At 38.3% G+C, this 18895-nt stretch overlaps 3 protein-coding genes across 3 annotated transcripts; all 3 read left to right on the top strand.

Moving 5' to 3' along the window:
* The first annotated feature begins 706 nt into the window (after positions 1-706).
* LOC136283818 (trypsin-2-like) lies at positions 707-2941 on the top strand. The gene is made up of 4 exons (XM_066173115.1): positions 707-844; positions 1321-1711; positions 1966-2186; positions 2573-2941. The coding sequence occupies exons 1-4, from the start codon at positions 739-741 to the stop codon at positions 2893-2895; spliced, it is 1041 nt and encodes a 346-aa protein (XP_066029212.1). The 5' UTR covers positions 707-738; the 3' UTR covers positions 2896-2941.
* Positions 2942-4770: 1829 nt separating this feature from the next.
* LOC131774783 (trypsin) lies at positions 4771-9540 on the top strand. Its single transcript, XM_059090863.2, has 5 exons — positions 4771-4851; positions 5378-5539; positions 6795-6987; positions 7146-7366; positions 8389-9540. Exons 1-5 carry the CDS (start codon positions 4791-4793, stop codon positions 8709-8711), a joined length of 960 nt encoding a protein of 319 aa, XP_058946846.2. The 5' UTR covers positions 4771-4790; the 3' UTR covers positions 8712-9540.
* A 298-nt stretch (positions 9541-9838) lies between these two features.
* LOC131774818 (transmembrane protease serine 9) lies at positions 9839-17883 on the top strand. The gene is made up of 9 exons (XM_066173114.1): positions 9839-9951; positions 10599-10796; positions 11203-11406; positions 11754-12068; positions 12422-12502; positions 15722-15904; positions 16160-16538; positions 16977-17197; positions 17525-17883. The coding sequence occupies exons 1-9, from the start codon at positions 9858-9860 to the stop codon at positions 17845-17847; spliced, it is 1998 nt and encodes a 665-aa protein (XP_066029211.1). The 5' UTR covers positions 9839-9857; the 3' UTR covers positions 17848-17883.
* Positions 17884-18895: the final 1012 nt, after the last annotated feature.

Raw genomic sequence — 18895 nt, 5'->3', positions numbered from 1 at the left:
CAGTCATATATAGTTGCAAATGCTTAAAAGAGGTCAAGCGCTCTCCTAAATACACGCTGATATTTATTTTCTTGTAAAAAAAAGTAATATAACGGATACAAAAGAAATGGGCGACCTCGGTGAGGATTCAGCCCAGAGAAAGCTGAATTTATCATATCCTTTTCTTTTAACAAATAAAGTCGAAAAAAGGATAGCCTCATGTTTTCTCAGTTGGTTTACTTTAGGTTATAATCGTAACTGAGCCAACAAATTCTTTCAGTTCTGTAGATCTTGTAATTTAAAGAACGTCAAATGTGAATGGAAAATAACAGATCATAATCTGCCCAGTTTTTTCTCTTATTTTTCATTTTTGAGCTAAAGAAAAAGAGTTCGCTATGCAGCTAAGTGTAAACGGTTTCTTACTTCAAGCTATAGCTTCTATCAAGCTTCTTATAGATGGCCTAGGTTGAGTAGTTTTAATTGAAATTCGATTGGGTTTCCAATCAAATTTCTTAGAACCATGTTGCTTTACCAGGTTAGCCAGATGTTCTGGGTTCATCAAAATTGCTGTGAAAACGTTTTGAATGTTCATAAAATTTCACTTTCTCTGTGTTTAAACAGCCACCAAACTTTACCCTCTGAGATGTCAAAAGACATTTTCTGAAATCATTTTTAAAGCAAGGTTAGCTTTAGTTATTTGCTGACTCTCCCTGCTTTGGTTGTTCAGTTGATCAATCTTCGTACGAAGCTAATAATATAATGCGGCAAAAGGAGAGTTCTTTCCTTAACAATTCTACGACGACAATCATGAAGATTTGGATTCTCTTAGTCTTAGGCGTCTCTTTTTTGGCAAGTCTTACACATGGTAAGTTAATTATCTTCGTTAAACTCTGTTCTGTCAGTATTTTTAAACAGAACAGCCATGTTGTTTTTCTGATTCGCGAAGTGATCATTATCTTCCTTTGAACACATCATATCAAAGTAAAATTTCTGCCACATGATTATAGTTTGATAACTTTGTAGACTATGTAGACTTTGCAGTTCAGATGCTGAAAACAAAAGATAAAGATAAGCTTGCGCGAACTCCCTCTTAGTTCATACTTAACAGTCTAACCAAATAACTAGATCTCCTGGAAGCTTCCTTTCCTTTGTTGTAGGGACTTCCCCAATCTGGTGGAACTGAGATCCTGAGATTTTTCTCCCTGTTTTTATTTTCGTCATTTGGGAATAATTGTATCTACTCTCAAATGTTTCATTCCAAATTGAAAACGTCATCCTTACAGCCAAATTGTGAAAAAAAGGTGGAGATAATAAGAAAAGTTTTTCTTAAATGAATTTAAGGGTGTGAGGATGTGAACGTAGACTGTATGAAGTGGAAGCGTGGAGGATATTGCCCGAAGTGGAAAGATTATATGAACAAATACTGTAAAAGGACATGTGGATTCTGCGAAGGTGGTGGTGGCAACGGTGGAAATGGTGGCAATGGCGGTAATGGTGGCAACGGAGGTAACGGCGGTGGGCCACCAACTGGTGGCTCAGGAGACTGCGGATACAAGCCTCACACTCGGATTGTCGGTGGTACAGAGGCTCCTCGAGGAGCTTGGCCATGGCAGGCTCAAATCACGCAACCTCACGGCTTCCCATTTTGCGGCGGAACACTGGTGAATCCTCAGTGGGTGGTAACTGCAGCTCATTGTGTCTCGAAAGACACACCATCGGGCATTCGTGTAAGGTATGTGGTTCAGCTTTGGTAAATTACCCCAGTTGGCTAGCAATGATCGAAATATAGAATGCTGCTAACAAGAACATGTTCTGTATGTTACAACGTTTACTTGGGGCGTCAGTAAGAATATCACAAGGTTATAGAGGGGGAAGTAATAGTAATGGTAAGATTTGTTGTTTCTGTTTTTAGTATTTGCAGCACTTTCAATAACCATCTTGTTGCTTCTCTTTGTTTTGTTTTGTTTTTTCATTTCCTTGTTTTAGAATGGGAGGCCACAAGCGTCGAGGTCCCGAGGAGACAGAACAAGTTTTGGAGGTCGAAAGGATTATTAATCATCACAGTTACAAAAGACCGTATGGTATGGCTCACGATATCGCCATGTTGAAACTGCGTCGGCCCGCTCAAATAAACCAACATGTCGGAATGGCTTGCTTGCCTGGGTCAAGTGGAAGGGTTCCAGATGGCAAGAATTGTTGGGTTACAGGTAAATGCATCATGTGGTCTTTACCTACAATGCTCTCAGGAGGAGAGGGAATGGACCCGCCGTGAACAAGAATACCATGATGAAATTGCTTGTAGAATTTATGAGGGATAAAAGTTGTATTTATGAATGCGTAAGATTCTATCATCATTTTGAAGAGTTTGGAATTTATATAGCTCGCGACAAAGGAGGGTCTGAATGGGGTGATGGCTTTTATGGTTAAGGGCTACAATTTAGGCCAATTTACGACTTCCATTAATTCCTTTCCATTGCTGTTAAAAGAAAAATGTTTTGATCAAAACTTTTTTTGCCGTTTAACGGCCAACGGTTACCCCCATTGAGATCCTCGAATTTTATTTAATCGTAAATGTTGCGTTTACATACTGCAGGTTTTGGAAGATTGTCATCTGGTGGTAGCTCTCCTAATAGGCTCATGCAAGTCTCTGTACCAATTGTCAGTGAAAGTAAATGCAAAAGAGCATATGGCTCGTCCATCCACGCCTCCATGGTCTGTGCTGGACTCGATCGCGGAGGCAAAGATTCGTGCCAGGGTGATTCAGGAGGACCAATGGTGTGCGAATACAACGGAAAGTTCTTCCTAGAGGGTGTCGTGTCGTGGGGAAGTGGATGTGCCAAACCAGGGTACTATGGAGTCTACTCTCGAGTCCGTTATTTGAGGCAATGGATTGATAGTACAATGAGCCGATATTAAGGATTAGTATCTGAAAAGTAATAAAAAACATCGACCTACATTTGAATTTGTTTGTATGTTGTTATAGAATAATTTCTTCCTAATAGCCAGAAATAGGATCATACGACCTTTCGGATTTTTAAAACTCCTGAAAATTAGTTATTCCAACCCTTAAAACGAACAAATTAAGAAAAATTCAACTCTAAAGAAGGAAGTGAGTAAAGATTAATAACTTATAGCTGCGTTTTATAGTCAAAAGGGCTAACAATGATAATCTTTTTATATTAAAGTGTCTGGATCTATTATGAAAAGTAGGGAGGTTATTACGATCAATTGTGCTGGAGACTTGGAAAGTTTCATTTGTACTTTGCAAACTTCAGGGTGCTTTGTATTATTATTATTATATTTTTTTGAGATGAAATACCTCTTTCATCATTTACCACTTTCCTGATCGGAGATAGACAAATCAGTTGAGAATACTATGGTTTAAAGTTGTGAGTAACCTGCCTAGGAATTCAAAATTATTTCTGCTCTTTCTTATCCCCGTTCAAACTGGTGACATAAATGTGAGAGGGGACTTGGATTTAGAATCTTCGGTTTTCGGTTTTGGTATATGATGTCTGTTTTACTCTTTTGGAATAAGGTTTTTGTTCTTCGCCAGGTTATTTCTCACGCATCAGCATCCTACCTCAGCTTGTCTTGAATCCTTCGCAATACTTTTGGTTAATTTTTGTCTGGTTCCTTGGTTTGGATAGGTTATTTGTTTCCGGTCTAGCCCAGAAGCCTCACTTAAAATTGCATCAGCTCTCACGGCTAGATATCTCTATGGACGTCACAGCCTGAGAAATCTATATTTCTCATAATACATTCAACAACCATCATTACATGCGCCTCCTTAGATAGTTGTTTATGAGGTTAGTTTTCTGTAAACGGCTACCCATTCCCTCTTGAGGTAAAAGCCCTCTCCTCAAAAATGAAAACGTAGCCTTTCACAGCTAATCACCCCTCAGCTCGAGCATTTGCCAAAAACTTTGCTTGTTGGAGTGGCAAATAAACGACGTATTCGAGGGCCATTATCAAATTTTTATATGAGTTAAGATATTCTATATTCCACGGATTCAATATAAGAACTTGCTTTGCAATTTTAGAGCGTGGTGTTAATGTATTCCTCGAACCGAAGAAATGATAACTACAAATGAGTAAACGAGTATTATCTTCAGGAAAGGAGGTTGGTATAGTGTGGTGTTATTGATAAATTAGAACTTTGCACAGCTCCTATTCACGGTCAGGCAAGCGGCACCGACACTGCTTAAACCTTGAAACTGAAAAATCCGAATCTAACTTTGATCTTTTTATGTCATTTTGCAACAAATGCAATCATGTCACCCAAATGATTTTTGTTTTGTGATCATGAGTATGTAATTGTATATTATCTACAGAATATATTTAAAAAAATGTCACCGATGTGTTAATGAAAAATAAAATTCTATTTGATCAATTTGTTCAATTTGAATAGTGTTCTTGACTCCAGCAGATTGAAATTTCATGTAGTCGGACATCGAATATAGAGCTGTGTCAATGTTATACAACATGTGTATAATGTTATAGATAAATATTATTTGTACTTATCTTAGAACTGTATTAAATTTCTTGGTAGCTTATTAAACCATTGTCCAATTCCTTAAAAAGAGAACCGATATTTGTTTGTCCATATGTGAAATTTCATCATTGCTGTTTGGCTAAGGACAAAATTTAATTTTGGACATCGCGTTTGAGAATGGCTGTGGTAACTCGTGTTTAGTAATCTTGTCTCTGTGCTTATTCAGGATGTGAATAGAAGTTATGACGTCGCTGATATAAAACGCTACAATAGAAGGTTCCTAGTCAATCAAAGATTGCTTCAGTTCGCAGATATCATGCACTCGAGAGTTTTTCTCTGTGTTTTAAGCGCTGCTTTCCTAGCGAGCTTCGCGCAAGGTAATTGGTATGTTTTTTTTATTATTTACCTCTATACAACTATCAGCGCTATACTTATAGTTATTAGTTAGGGGCAAAATGGCGAGATAGCCCAAGAAATCACGGGGTTTATTAAGCTCGGGCTTCATAAACTATTATCATTTCACCTATAAAAATTGAGCGACAATAGCGAAATAAGTGAATATATTACAATAATTACGAGCCAATAAAAAACAGAACAAAGCAAAAAAGAGAAATCAGAGAAAAGCAGAAACTAAGAAAGAACGTATTTTTTCATCCTGTAAAAAGTTGTCACACTAATTGAATCTTGAAAGTCTGAGTTGAGTTCATTGAAAAAAACATAGTTTTTTAGAGAAGCTTGCAAATATGATGTCTCTGGTTGGTTGATCTTTTAAAGAAACAGCGAATACACAAAAATTTTCCTCCTCAGTGTCATCAAGAACACACCAAAAAAAAAATGGAAGGTTCGATTAACCTTTGTTTACAGTCCTCAAAATACCTAGTGCTAAACATATTTGATCCTCAGGCTGTGAAGATAGAAGAAGAGAATGTTCAGGCTGGGCGCGAAGAGGGTTTTGCTCCGGAAAATATGAACAGTATATGGAGCGAAATTGTCAAAAGAGCTGTAAATTTTGTGGAGGCGGTGGCGGAGGAGGCGGAGGAGACGGAGGAGGTGGCGGTGGAAATGGTACGTTGCAAATGATGCTGTAAAAAAGCTGTATTAACATCTTGTAATCTTGAAAAATTTAGTCCTTTTCCACTGTTATAATCCCACCCAGTCTACCTCATCATTCCTTTCTTTCTATCTGGTTTATAGTTATAGTTATAGTTATAGTTATAGTTATAGTTATAGTTATAGTTATAGTTATAGTTATAGTTATAGTTATAGTTATAGTTATAGTTATAGTTATAGTTATAGTTATAGTTATAGTTATAGTTATAGTTATAGTTATAGTTATAGTTATAGTTATAGTTATAGTTATAGTTATAGTTATAGTTATAGTTATAGTTATAGTTATAGTTATAGTTATAGTTATAGTTATAGTTATAGTTATAGTTATAGTTATAGTTATAGTTATAGTTAAAGACGTAATTTCAAAGTTGTAGTTGCAACTGAAAAAGTAATGTGTTCGCTTCTTTGACACAGCTTCGATTGTTTACAGGCGAGTTGGGCGTGACAGTTGTAGTTTCTTCTATCACTATATATGATTCAAGTTATTATTTTTAAAATCGAATTGAAGCCTGGAACAAACGAAAGAACTCGACTAATCTGTAAAAAAAAGAAAAAGAACTATGCGAGTTAGTCAGCCCTCAGAGAGAGAGAGGAGAGAGAGAAACAGAGAAAGAGAGAGAGAGAGAGAGAGAGAGAGAGAGAGAGAGAGAGAGAGAGAGAGAGGAATATCGGCGTATCAAAAGTGTTTTGACTTAACATCTTTACAGGAATCTGGTTTACTCAGCTAAAATTTTCATAAGTGCCTAATTCTCTTCATGGTGATGATTAGCCATCGTTAAGGACGTAAAAGAAGAAAAAAAATCAGGGGCTTAAGTAGCTCAGTGCTGAATCCCTAATTGCTTAGCTTAACAATCTTCCCATGACTACTCATCGTCGTTGGATTTATTCGCAAACAGTTTAATTGGTCTAACGTTGGAGCGGATGGCGTTGATGACTCATTCTCAACCTTCCCAGGCGTTGTATTTTACCTCACCGGTTTTTTACTCTTTATTAATTCAGGTTTTTCATTCTAATATCTGTTTTATCTTTGCGTGATCCTATAAATTGATTTTCGTTTCTATATAAAATGTCAACCACCAAATTTGCTAGCATCATTACTGATTTACAGAATAGAAAGGGGAGATATTATATTTTGCATTAAGCCTAAATATTCCTGGTCTTAGAATTAATCAGCTACTTAATGTTTGCCATCTTTATATTCCCTGTCCAGGACAATGCGGATACAAGCCAAGTGTACGAATCGTCGGTGGTAGCGAGGCTCCAAGAGGAGCCTGGCCGTGGCAAGCCCAGGTCAGGTCGAGTAACGGTTTTACATTTTGTGGAGGAACCTTAGTACATCCCCGCTGGATTGTTACTGCTGCTCACTGTGTCCCGAATAAACCTCCTTCGAGCATTCGAGTAAGGTAATATGATTGGAAGACATGTGAGGTCAGAAGTTTGTATTCGTTGAGATTAAAATAAACCAGATTAAGTCTTGATTAAACAGATCTTGACATAAGAAAGGAAGGAGAAATGTAACATGAAAAAATATATTACTAGTTCCATCGTCTTACATTTTTAGGCTTGGTGCTCACTATCGCAGCCGCAAAACAGGGAGCGAACAGGACTTCGAAGTGGAACGAATCATCTCCCATCGTAGCTATAAACGACCTTATGGTATGGCTCACGACATTGCTTTGTTGAAACTGCGCAGGCCAGCTCAGATCAACAGAAATGTGAACCTGGCCTGCTTGCCTGGGTCGAGTGGTGAAGCCCAAGTTGGAAAGACATGCTGGGTAACAGGTAATAAGGCTTAGAGGCCTAGTCTCCCATTTCCTACATAGCTTATACCAGAGTATTTTCATTCCTTCCAGACTGGATATTTTTTCCTTGCAGGAATACACCGCCTTCTCACCCCACCCCTTTTACCCATTCCCGCACCGCTTTTCACCAAAATACTGTCATTTGAGAGGTTTCTCTGCCCGTTTGTTGGTTTTCGAGGGGTAGAGAGCGGCACAGTGAGAAAATACTTTAAAATATTTTATCCCATGGCACAACACAGTGGGACGGACCTTTCTTTTTAAGAGAAGAAGCACTCCTATCAGAGCTCTTTTGTGGTTTGCCTTCCCCACAAACACCTGTTTAAGAGGAATATACATCCCCTTGTTTCCCCGCACCGGCCAGTCATCGATGTCGGTGGTTCCTTTGAAAACCATAACTGATAGAATTAGTATGGTGTTGCGTGCTCACTGGAGGCCGCACGACATTTTAAGTGAATATAACTAAACCAGCAACTGTAAAAGGTGCACATAACAAAAATAGTCTACGAAAAACGGATACTGGGTGAAGACCAACGAACATCCATAAGATCCACCGCGCTCGTTGCGGTAAAATGTGGGGGAGAAAATCCCGGCCCAATGGAAAGAACTCTCCCTACCTGCCGGGCGCTGTTTAAAAAAAAGAAAAAGGTTACCTAAGTTCTTAAAGATTGTGACACTTATAAACGAGATTTTAAATTGTCTTTGACATGGCCATCCTTAGCGTTTTCGCTGGCCCAACGAAGGTTTCGCTTAAAGAGCCGATCAGGAACTCCGGCATTAGCTGCAGTGGTAGCTCCTCAATTTACACAGTTTTTTAATTCCAAGAGATATCTTCATTATTTTGAATCTGATTTTAAACATAATAAAAAGCACCACCAGTTCTATTTGTGCTTAATGAGGATCTCAAAAGATGGAGCCCTTTCTTTCGTTCTGCTTTACGTGTCCTCTCTTTAAAAATATCATTGGATGCGTAAAAAAAACCTTTTTTTATCTTTCACTTTCCAGGATATGGAACACTCTCTTCAGGTGGTTCACTGGCAGACAGGCTAATGCAAGTTGACGTGCCAATTGTCTCACAGTCCCAGTGCAAACAAGGTTACGGCTCATCAATTCACGAATCCATGGTCTGCGCTGGATTCCGGCAGGGAGGCAAAGACTCGTGCCAAGGAGATTCAGGAGGGCCGTTGGTGTGTGAAATGAGTGGAAAGTACTATTTGGAAGGGGTGGTGTCCTGGGGACACGGATGTGCTGCGCGCGGGAAATACGGCGTGTACGCCAGGGTCCGTTACTTGAGGCAATGGATTGATGATACCATGGGTAGATACTGAGAAATGGTGTCATTTAATTATAATCAGTCAAAAAAGTAAAGTAAAAGGATTCTACAATGTTTGTCTATTATTCAGGAACTTTAGAGTTCTGGGTGGTTCATTCATGACAAATGAACGTACAATAGTCAGCCCTTTGAGTCCTGCGATCGACTGCTGATACTAATGAAGAAATTGGGGTATGTCCAAGGAAAACTAAAGGACAGGGTCATTGAAAGAGCATTAGAGAGAATGCTTTTGTTTGGTAACGACGTGAAAAAAAATATATTGCAAAATTTCTGTAAACTCCCTAAATGGCTTCCTCTCTTGTCTTCTCTTGATAACTAGACAGAAATCTTCAAAAAAGTCCAATATAACTCGCAAAACCTTGACGTTTGAACGGGTAAAACCTCCTCGATCTTTCATTCTCTACCTCAACTGTGACGTTTTTTAAAAGAAAGGGTTTTTTTCGGAAGTGAATGTTTACCAGCTGAATAAATTGATAGCCAACTCGTCTCAAAGCATTAGCGTTCAAACTTTAGACCCACCTGATACCTTTTGTCTACGAATTGACACCCTGTTTGAATTCTAAAAAAATGGCTCTTGCAATGAAGCCAAAAAATGTTGTTACGAGGAATCACTGAGCTTAACGTTTCTTATGAAAAATTTACACACAGTTGTATAACCATGAACTGATAGCAGCTGAATAAGAGGATACGTAAAATACAAATTGTTCGCTCGGAATTAAAAGTTTTCTTAATTCCTTATAAACTTGCCTATTTCCAAACAAAGACTATTGTTTCACCTGATATAACTAATTTTCAAAACATTTCAAAAAACGCGATTTGTGCTGCCCCTTTGATTTCTGAAAGCGTTTCGACAAATTGTTTATTCCCCACTGGCGTCTATTTACTTCTTTTATAAATAAAAAGCCTTGTTGGATACTCAGGTTTGCCATCTGGCTATAGCCAAAAGGCAGGTATAAAATCAAACTATGCTGAAACTATTGAAATCATTTTTTTTAGCTTTGTATCTTTTGTCAAGGATTGGACAGATTCTTTGAATTATGCAAAATATCGTTGAGACGTGAAATCATTGAGTCCGAATTTCCGATGAAATTGCTATGCACAGCTGTATAACTTTTAGTTGAAAGTCATAAAATAAAAGGATATGCACTTGGCTACGTATATTCAGAATATCACCGGCGAGATGTTGTTTTTCGTCAGCTTGGTGGTCTGTCTTTTAACACCATCACTTATAAAAGGTGAGCTTTTCGCTACTTTTGTCTATCTGTAATAATCTTCCAAACCATCGGGCGTCATTTTAAGCTTATTATTTGGAAGGTGAAATATGGAAACGGTCTTGGTTAGTCTTTTTCTTGCGTGACACATAAAAAGTATGACATAATGTGAGACCCATGCGAGTTTTTCGTTAGGTCAATAGGAAAAACAGTACTGACCACTTGAAATTTCTTGAAAAGTAAGAATATTACATTTTGCTCCCCAAAAGCTTATCTCATCAGTCAGAGTCAAAATATTAGCCCGAGTTTGAGATAAGTGAGATAAAGTTGGATTCCTACCAGAAAATCCAAAACAAAATATTTTAAATGCTCTGGACTACTGAAAAAACGCTGCTTCCGATGAAACGGACAAAGGAACTGCAGCACGGTGCATGCACCATATGTTTGCCATCGGCAGTGAGGTTTAGACTGACTCATATCTATAAAAGAGACATACGATTGCCCCTTTTTACTCCGCGCTCTTTTCACTTTGTCTCATGAACTTTCTTGCCTCAGCGAATCAGTGGTTTCCATAAGAACTATGAAGTTCAATCCCAACGCCTCTCAAGCATCGAGGCCACCTTCACTTAATAAGAAAATGAATTGATACATTTTGATTCTTCATTCCCTAGCTTGCGGAAATAAGCCATTTGGGTCCCGTATAGTCGGAGGCGAAGAAGCAAAGCCGAATTCTTGGCCTTGGCAAGCATCACTCCAGTACTATGGACGCCACATTTGTGGTGCTTCCCTTCTGAACGAGAACTGGGTGCTATCAGCAGCCCATTGCGTTGATCAAAGTAGTGACCCTAATCGTTACTCAGTTGCTTTAGGTAAAGTGAAGTTCTTTTTTAAGTAGTTAATGAAGAACTTCCGTTTTCCTTTTTTTTTTGTTTGTTTTTTTTTGTTCGTCTCAGGAAAGTTCTTATCTTTTGAAGCGAAGAGGCAATGGACTATCTTCCTTTGTTTTAATTATAATCCGTTTTTGTTTGTTTTGTTTTTTTCTTGCTAGATTTTCGTACAGAAAAGCCTTAATCATAGATTTTAAACGTAAAGAAGAGTCCCTTAAGGGGTCGAAATGCAAAAGATTAATTGGTTCACCATGATAACGTAGATTTTACCCAAAAAACAGACTGTGAATTTGCTGTTTCAATTTTGAGCTAATGAAACAGACCTACAAATACCAGCGTTAACGCACGATCTCTAACTCATTCCTTACGTCATTTTTACCTCTATCAGGGGCTCATAGCAGAACTGGAGACGGACAAGTGTTTAAAGTTTCTAGAGTGATCAAACATCCATCTTTTAGCATGCAACATCTACGCCATGACGTAGCAGTGCTGAAACTGGCGACCCGTGTAAGCCTCAATAGCAAAATCCAAACCGTTTGCCTGCCAAAACATGGATCACGAGTCAGTCTAGGAACACAGTGTTACGTAACAGGTAATCTGATGAGAAAACTCAGTTTGTGGTGGGTCATTCAAATTAATAAAGCTTGCTTTCTATCTTGAGTCTGCACAAAACAAAAATTCTGAGGCCACAACCACAATTAACTCTAAAGAAATTAGTATTCTAAAAGCGGTAACAATGAAAAGTGAAAGAAAATTACGCTGCTTTCATCGCTACACACTGACTTAGTAGTTTAATTAGGGTAAATGATTAATCAATCGATTGAATGATTGATTGACTAAATCGGAGAATGATTGAAAAGATGATCATCCGATTAACCGTTTAATAAAAATGGTATTAAATGAAGTTCCATTTCTTGGATGTTCACCGTCTCTATTCAGGTTGGGGTAGGATAAATTCAAACACAAATGCACTTGCTCCTCGTCTTAAACAAGCTAAGGCTCCGGTAGCCAGTCACAATACCTGCCGAAGTAAAAATGGTGGCGCAGTGGATGAAAGCTCCATGGTATGCGTTGGAGGACAAGGAAGCAGTGTCTGCAACGGCGATAGTGGCGGCCCCTTGTCATGCTTTGAGGGTGGTCGCTGGTTTGTTCGCGGTGCAGCTTCATGGGTAACGAGCCGTACTTGTCCCGGACACACCTTTTCCGTATATGCTCGTGTTAGCTCGTATGTCAGGTGGATCGAAAGTCACGTGGGTAAGTTGGCAACTACCCTAGCTCCAACGGAAAATTTCCAAAACGTTTGCCCAACCCCGCGATAACGGACATTTCGCATTTTTTTTCCTGTTTTGGGACGAATCGACCACTTAAACCCTAGGATTCACAATTCTTCTCTCATCCTAATCCTTATCATTGTTATCATAATTATTGTGATTATCATGATACATTCTTAATTACTGGCAGAATGGGCCTAGAAGTTGACAATTTACATAATGTAATTAATCAAGCCTAAGGTTTCTGCGACACCGTCTACGAAAAGGATTTATCATGATATAATGAAGGTCGAGAGTGCACTTTGTATAAATCCGTCAAATTTCCCTTCACCACAGGTAGTGGCGGAAGTGGCGGTGGCGGTGGCGGCGACGGCGGAGGAGGAGGAGGAGGAGGAGGAGGAGGAGGAAGCAGTGGAGGTAAGCCTCGAAAGCTTTGCTAAGCAAAGAGCAGTGCAGTAGTTTTACTTTTTCACGTTCAGTTCTAGAATGGTCAAACCATCCTGTCTGCTAGGAAGCTAGACAGATCGCGACTTAAACACCTTCGTTTTCCCGCGCTCTAAGCAATCTGCTTAGTTTACCTCGGCTACCTATTGTTCCGTTTTAGTTAAGTCATCTAGGAGCTGAGTAGCTTTCAAACGAAACGCGATCTTTTCAGTTATGGAAATGCGTTGAGTGCGTCGAGGGATAGTTTTGCCGAGACCAAGGCTGCATTCTTGTCCTTCTATCTTCTTCACGCGTCTTTTCAGTCTTTTAGACGCAGTAAATTCTTTTATTTAAAACATATTCATTTAATCAGGGATAAGCTATTTTTTTGTGTTACCATTCCAGGATCTCGTCACACAGAGAAACTGTCCCAATTACAAAAGCCAACTCGACAAAATATTGAGTCAGTAGTATCGTAGGTAATGCTTACTTTCAAAGCCAAGGCACAATACATTTTTCACTTGAGTTCATCGCACAAACTTTCTGCAAAGGCTTTTGCTAGGATTTCAATTATCCGTTTAATCTCACTTCAGGTTTTTAGCTACAGTTTTGCAGTGAAAGGCGTTTTGCATTACCCTGCCTGAAAAAAGCCAATAAAGCTAACAATCTCCTTCACAGACGTTTAGAAACCTCACCTTTTCTTAAAACAAGCTGTCATTTTGCCCTCCATGAGAATCTGCTTACAATTGTTCTTTAAATTCAGCAATAATTTAAATCATACATTTCGAAACTGATTAAAGGTAAATGGCGATGTTTTGATTTCAACAAAAAACTCACCCCAACTGGAAAGCAAATTCCGTTTTCACATGTTATCAGCAGAATTGGCCGACCCCAATTTTTTTTTCTTGTAATGTCTTTTCTTTGCGAGTGATCAGTGGCAAGTTCATTGCCTGATTATTGATCAGTAGTTTGAAACACTTTTTATATTTCGTGAAGCTCGCTAATTTAACAGGATACGCGTATGCACAAATATAATTCAGAGTAACAAGATTGCTATAAGACAAGGGACATGATTGGTTAATTGGGAGGTCGAGAAAACCGTTTAAGAATTCTGAAAAGAAAGATGAAGACGATTGATGAAAAACGCACATCATCAGTTTAAGAGATTACTCATTCTTTGCCCAACAACGATCTTTTATTTGTAAACTCGGCTGATGAACAAGCAACGCTATGAATGGTTTTGACCCAGCATAGCTTTTATTTTATATATTGACAAAAAAATCGGAGTCTTAATTATCCAGGAGACAAACGCAAGAAGCGAGGCTATATTCGTGTTCCACACCATGATAAAACTGATTGGACTTATTGCCTGTCAATTATGCATTTTTTCGATGACTATTCTTTGTCTTCGAACACGTCAGAGTGACTTCAATAATTTGAAAATAATTCTTTGATACAAAAATTTCATCGAGGTGTCCACGTCCAGCAGAAAACTGAGACACAGCTGCCAAAATATCAAAGTAGTTCAATAAAGGTATATGCTATACTCGTTTGGCTCAAGCTAGATAAATGTCTCACAACTGATTTCCTAAATAAAGATTTTAAAGCTTCAACGTCAATGCAGCTTTTAAAATTTCACAAGGCGTATGGCACTGAATTTATTGGTAAAAGAAAGCTTTTTTGATAGTTGAAAACGTCTAACTATGGCTTTTACTCAACAAAGATGTTATGATAAATTTTATAACTAGAGGGGAAGTGTTTGATATTCAGGTTTACCAGCTAGCTAAACATAAATCAACCTATATTACGGGATTAAGATATTTTCCTTGCCGTTTTCAAAAGTCATTTCAACATATGATTTGATACCCACTTTCAGTTCCTCAAGAATGGCCTCTTGAATAAGAACAAAAATTGTTTATATAAGCAATTCGTAAAGTTGTCATGTTAGATGAGATTTACAAAGAGAACCTTACCTAGATTAAATTAGTTATCATGGTTAGAGTTAGAAACATTTATCCAGGTTAACCAGATGGCTAAACTCAACAAGAAAATCTCAGTCAACCTGTGTTTGTAGCATCTAAATGTCGTCAGTAGACTTTTTATTTCGGCTGATACCTCATGTCATCGTGACAAAAAGCTTGACATCTTCTTTGATTTCTGAAATTCAATAGTTGTTATTAGCTATTATCATCATAACAAAGAATGTTTAAAAAAGAAGTCATGGAAGTGACCATAGCGGTTTAAAGGCTTTGAGCCAGCTGTATAATTATCTGATGAAAGAAGTTAGATAAAAGGATATGCATCACGTCGTCCGATCAAAAAAACCATCGGCGAGATGTTAATCATTGTTGCACTTTTGGTGGGCATCTTTATGCCATCCCTCTCAAAAGGTGAGGTTAAACACATCTCTTATCCATACAGCACAGCAAATAATTTGAGTTAGGTATACAAGGTTAAAACGACTTTATTCATCATTGTATATCTTCGTATGAGCAAACAATCTTCAAGTGAAGGAAGCTTTTGATATCTGTGAGGGAAAAGGAATCTTTAACAAGACTTGCGCTTTGTATATGTTGTGAAAGGCTGCTCATTCCGGCCTTACCTTGCGCACAAGGAGCCACTTGATCGATCCAAAGCCTTGCTCGTCAGCCAGAGAATTAACGCTCCTTATATGGTGCGTAGCAAGGTTGCAATGTAATGGTGCTATACCTTACTACAACAATCACCTTCGGCTGTAAAAATCAATCCTGAATCCAGGGATTTTCTTTTTTTCAGAAAATTAGCAACGAGAGTTTCATTTAATTTGTTACTTTGAAAATTCTGAAAACAAGAGGCTTTTTTTGTTGTAATAGAGTTGTTTAAGTACCTCAAGTATGTGCGCGTGTAGTTGACGATCTTTAAAAGCATTAGCACCAAGTTTCAGTCATGTTAGAGGTTTATAAGAAGTCTGAAACAGAACAAAGATCAAATTGGTGGGGGATGGGGGGGGATTCTAACGAGCCAATGACTAGCAATTTGCAATATTCAGTGCTTGATTGTCCCAATATCAGTCAGCCTCGGAATTCAAGTTTATTTCATGTTTTCCATACTTCACGGTTTATCTCTTTCCTAAAAACTGATTGACTGCAAATTTAAAATTTTCAAATTTTGTTTATTTTCAACAACTTAAACACTGGATAAAATCAAAACCGTGGGTTTTTATTATTTTTCTAGGTTGTGCGGACAAAAATAGAAATTGCGGTTCTTGGGCATCAAAAGGTTTCTGCCAAGGGCAATATGAAGCGTATATGAAAAAAAACTGTCAGAAGAGCTGTAACCTTTGTGGTGGTGGTGGTGATGGAGGAGGAGGAGGAGAAGGAGGAGGAGGAGGAGGAGGAGGAGGAGGAGGAGGAGAAGGTATTTTGAACATTCTAAAATAACTTGTTATTATAGATTAAAATTATAAAAAAAGTTATTCATCATTAATCAGTTCGATTTAATCTCCTCTATATTTTCTTTTACTCTTCTCCCCCTATAGTTTATCTATTTCTCCTTCTCCTTTTTTCACTTTTGTAATCTTGCTGTATGCGTTGTTGGAGTTCATATCGTTTTACTTGTCTTCCTCTTGTTCCTCTTTTTGTTCTTCTTTTTATTTACTGTGCCTTCTTCCAGAATGCAAGGATAAAAACTTAAACTGTCCGCGGTGGGAAAGCAAAGGATACTGCAAAGGCAAATACGAACAGTACATGAGAGAAAACTGTAAGAAGTCCTGTAAAATTTGCGGTGGCGGAGGCAGCGGCGGCGGAGGCGGCGGCGGAGGCGGTGGAGGCGGAGGTGGTGGTGGAGGAGAAGAATCACGAAAATGTGGATTTAAACCAGGCGCACGAATTGTCGGTGGAAATGAAGCCCCAAAGGGAGCTTGGCCATGGCAAGCTCAGGTCAGGACGTCTTCTGGTTTCACCTTTTGTGGAGGAACTTTGGTTCATCCGCAGTGGGTTGTAACAGCAGCTCACTGCACCTCGAAAAAATCCGCCTCCAGCATTCGTGTAAGGTGAGGTCTCTTCCAGATTCTTCTACCCAAGAAATCAAATTTAATGCAAGGTAATTTACACCAGATTCTTACTCTGAGTAAGCCCTATCCACCTAGTTATCTTGGCTAATGAATCATTGTTCCAAAGGTGTTTATGCGATAATTTTCGAATTTTCGTGTAAGGTGAGGTCTCTTCCAGATTCTTCTACCCAAGAAATCAAATTTAATGCAAGGTAATTTACACCAGATTCTTACTCTGAGTAAGCCCTATCCACCTAGTTATCTTGGCTAATGAATCATTGTTCCAAAGGTGTTTATGCGATAATTTTCGAAATGCAAAGCCTATTTTCTTAGAATAAAGAAAGTATTCATTGAAAGTATTCAAATGATTGGAGAGGAAATATCTGAAAAAGAGTATTCATTCACCGATTTCAAATCTGAGTTGTTTCCAATTTGCAGAGTTGGTGCTCACTATCGCAGCGGGAACACTGGAGACGAGCAGGATTTTCAAGTGGAAAGAATCATCAACCATGAAAGTTACAAACGGCCACGCGGAATGGCTCATGATATTTCTTTGTTGAAACTGCGACAACCCGCTCAACTGAACGGAAAAGTTGGACTGGCTTGCTTACCTGGGTCGAGTGGAGAAGTTTCGGAAGGCAAGACTTGTTGGGTGACAGGTGATACAATTCATTCCGCCAACTCGATTGCCTTGATAAGTAACTCTTGTTGAAGACGATCAGCTTGTTCGAGGGAGCCACTTGTCCCCATATCAAATGTATATACATTGACCAAACTTTTAAAACCTAGACATATACATTGTATATTTGTATATATATACATTTTATTTTCTTTGTCCATTGTCATTTGTCATTTTTTACAAAGATTCTCTTGGTTATTTTTGGTTTTCCTTTGATTCATTCTTGTAAGTTTGGATTGACTCTTCTCAGGGGTGGCTCAATGATATGTAAGCCCTGCATAATTTTTTTCCATGTGGTTCCTTTCAGGATATGGTACACTCTCCTCCGGTGGTAGTTTGGCCAAAGTGTTAATGCAGGTAGATGTCCCGATTGTCAGTCAAAGTGGATGTAAAAGAGCTTATGGATCGTCAATCCACGACTCCATGGTCTGTGCTGGACTCGATCGTGGAGGCAAGGACTCGTGCCAAGGAGATTCCGGTGGGCCACTGGTTTGTGAAGATGGTGGAAAGTTCTACTTAGAGGGTGTGGTTTCATGGGGAAGTGGTTGCGCCTCCCCAGGGAAGTATGGTGTCTACGCCAGGGTCCGTTACTTACGGCAATGGATTGACAAGCAGATGAATACCTATTAGACAAAAGTCTTATGCACAATAAAAGGCATTCAAAACCACGAAAATGTGTGTTTTCGTCTATTTATTGAGTATACTACACTTTTTTTTTCATAATTTAGCTATTACTACAATTATAAAAATGAAAAATTATGAAAAAATTACAGCCAAATCGAGCTAAAAAGACGACGTGCTTGGCACGGAAAACATTTTATCACCTTCTTTCAGCTTTGACCGTCTCCAAAGCAGAAAGCTATCAATCTTGCTAAAACTGACTGTATAAGATTTGTTTTTGTTTTGCATCAGTGACAAGTTTCAATGATTAACTACCATTGCAGTTTTTTAACTGTCTTCCATCGGCCTAGACCCGTTTTCGACTGTTTTTTTTTTGTTTTTTTTTTCGTTTTTGCTCTTTTTAACGAAAGAAAAAGAAACGAAAAGAAGGAGAAAAGAGAATCGCCAAAATGATTTTATGCTAAGAGACCTCTGCATTTGCCAATGAATTTTTTTTTTAACTTCATGCACATCTGGATATTAAGAGTGCAGCTGGAAAAACAGTATGAACAATTGACCCATAAAACAAAATCAAAAACAAGAACAACAAAAAGATGATTACTTCTCGTCTGAAATTCAAAATTCCCGTTCTTTAGTGACATATTTCACAATTTGTTTCAGATTTAAGCAAACAGATAACTTTTTTAGTTGTTAAAGGATAATACACGTGCAAAAAAAAAAAAAAAATGAAATTTTCAGGTAAACCTAGCTCAAAAGGTGTGGCACATAATTTTCATTGTTATACAATTAGAAAGAGCTTTGGACGAAAGAAAGAGGGGTTTCGACTTAGGTTGGCAATATTGCAGTTCTCACACTATAAGCGTTAAACTCCTTTAAAATTCGAAATAAATATTACAGTAAGACAGTCTTTGTTTTGGATTTGGTGCCAAAGGTAAATTTTCACACAGGTGGACTCTAACTTCTTCGCACATTTATTGTTGTCAATATTAACATGAACATCAACAATTTATGTTCAAAGAAACGTCCATGTGAATAAATGTTGATTTTGTGCTAAACA

Source organism: Pocillopora verrucosa, chromosome 10 (genome assembly GCF_036669915.1).
Source record: "Pocillopora verrucosa isolate sample1 chromosome 10, ASM3666991v2, whole genome shotgun sequence".
In the NCBI taxonomy this organism is placed as follows: Eukaryota; Metazoa; Cnidaria; class Anthozoa; order Scleractinia; family Pocilloporidae; genus Pocillopora; species Pocillopora verrucosa.
This window is presented reverse-complemented; position numbering and strand designations above follow the sequence as displayed.

Coding starts and splice junctions, on each gene's coding strand:
- LOC136283818 (XM_066173115.1), top strand. CDS start 739: ATGCGGCAAAAGGAGAGTTCTTTCCTTAACAATTCTACGACGACAATC. Junction 1,712..1,965: donor CCATCGGGCATTCGTGTAAG/GTATGTGGTTCA, acceptor TCCTTGTTTTAG/AATGGGAGGCCACAAGCGTC. Junction 2,187..2,572: donor CAAGAATTGTTGGGTTACAG/GTAAATGCATCA, acceptor TACATACTGCAG/GTTTTGGAAGATTGTCATCT.
- LOC131774783 (XM_059090863.2), top strand. CDS start 4,791: ATGCACTCGAGAGTTTTTCTCTGTGTTTTAAGCGCTGCTTTCCTAGCG. Junction 5,540..6,794: donor AGGAGGTGGCGGTGGAAATG/GTACGTTGCAAA, acceptor TTCCCTGTCCAG/GACAATGCGGATACAAGCCA. Junction 7,367..8,388: donor AAAGACATGCTGGGTAACAG/GTAATAAGGCTT, acceptor TTCACTTTCCAG/GATATGGAACACTCTCTTCA.
- LOC131774818 (XM_066173114.1), top strand. CDS start 9,858: ATGCACTTGGCTACGTATATTCAGAATATCACCGGCGAGATGTTGTTT. Junction 12,503..15,721: donor AGGAGGAGGAAGCAGTGGAG/GTAAGCCTCGAA, acceptor TTATTTTTCTAG/GTTGTGCGGACAAAAATAGA. Junction 16,539..16,976: donor GCCTCCAGCATTCGTGTAAG/GTGAGGTCTCTT, acceptor TCCAATTTGCAG/AGTTGGTGCTCACTATCGCA.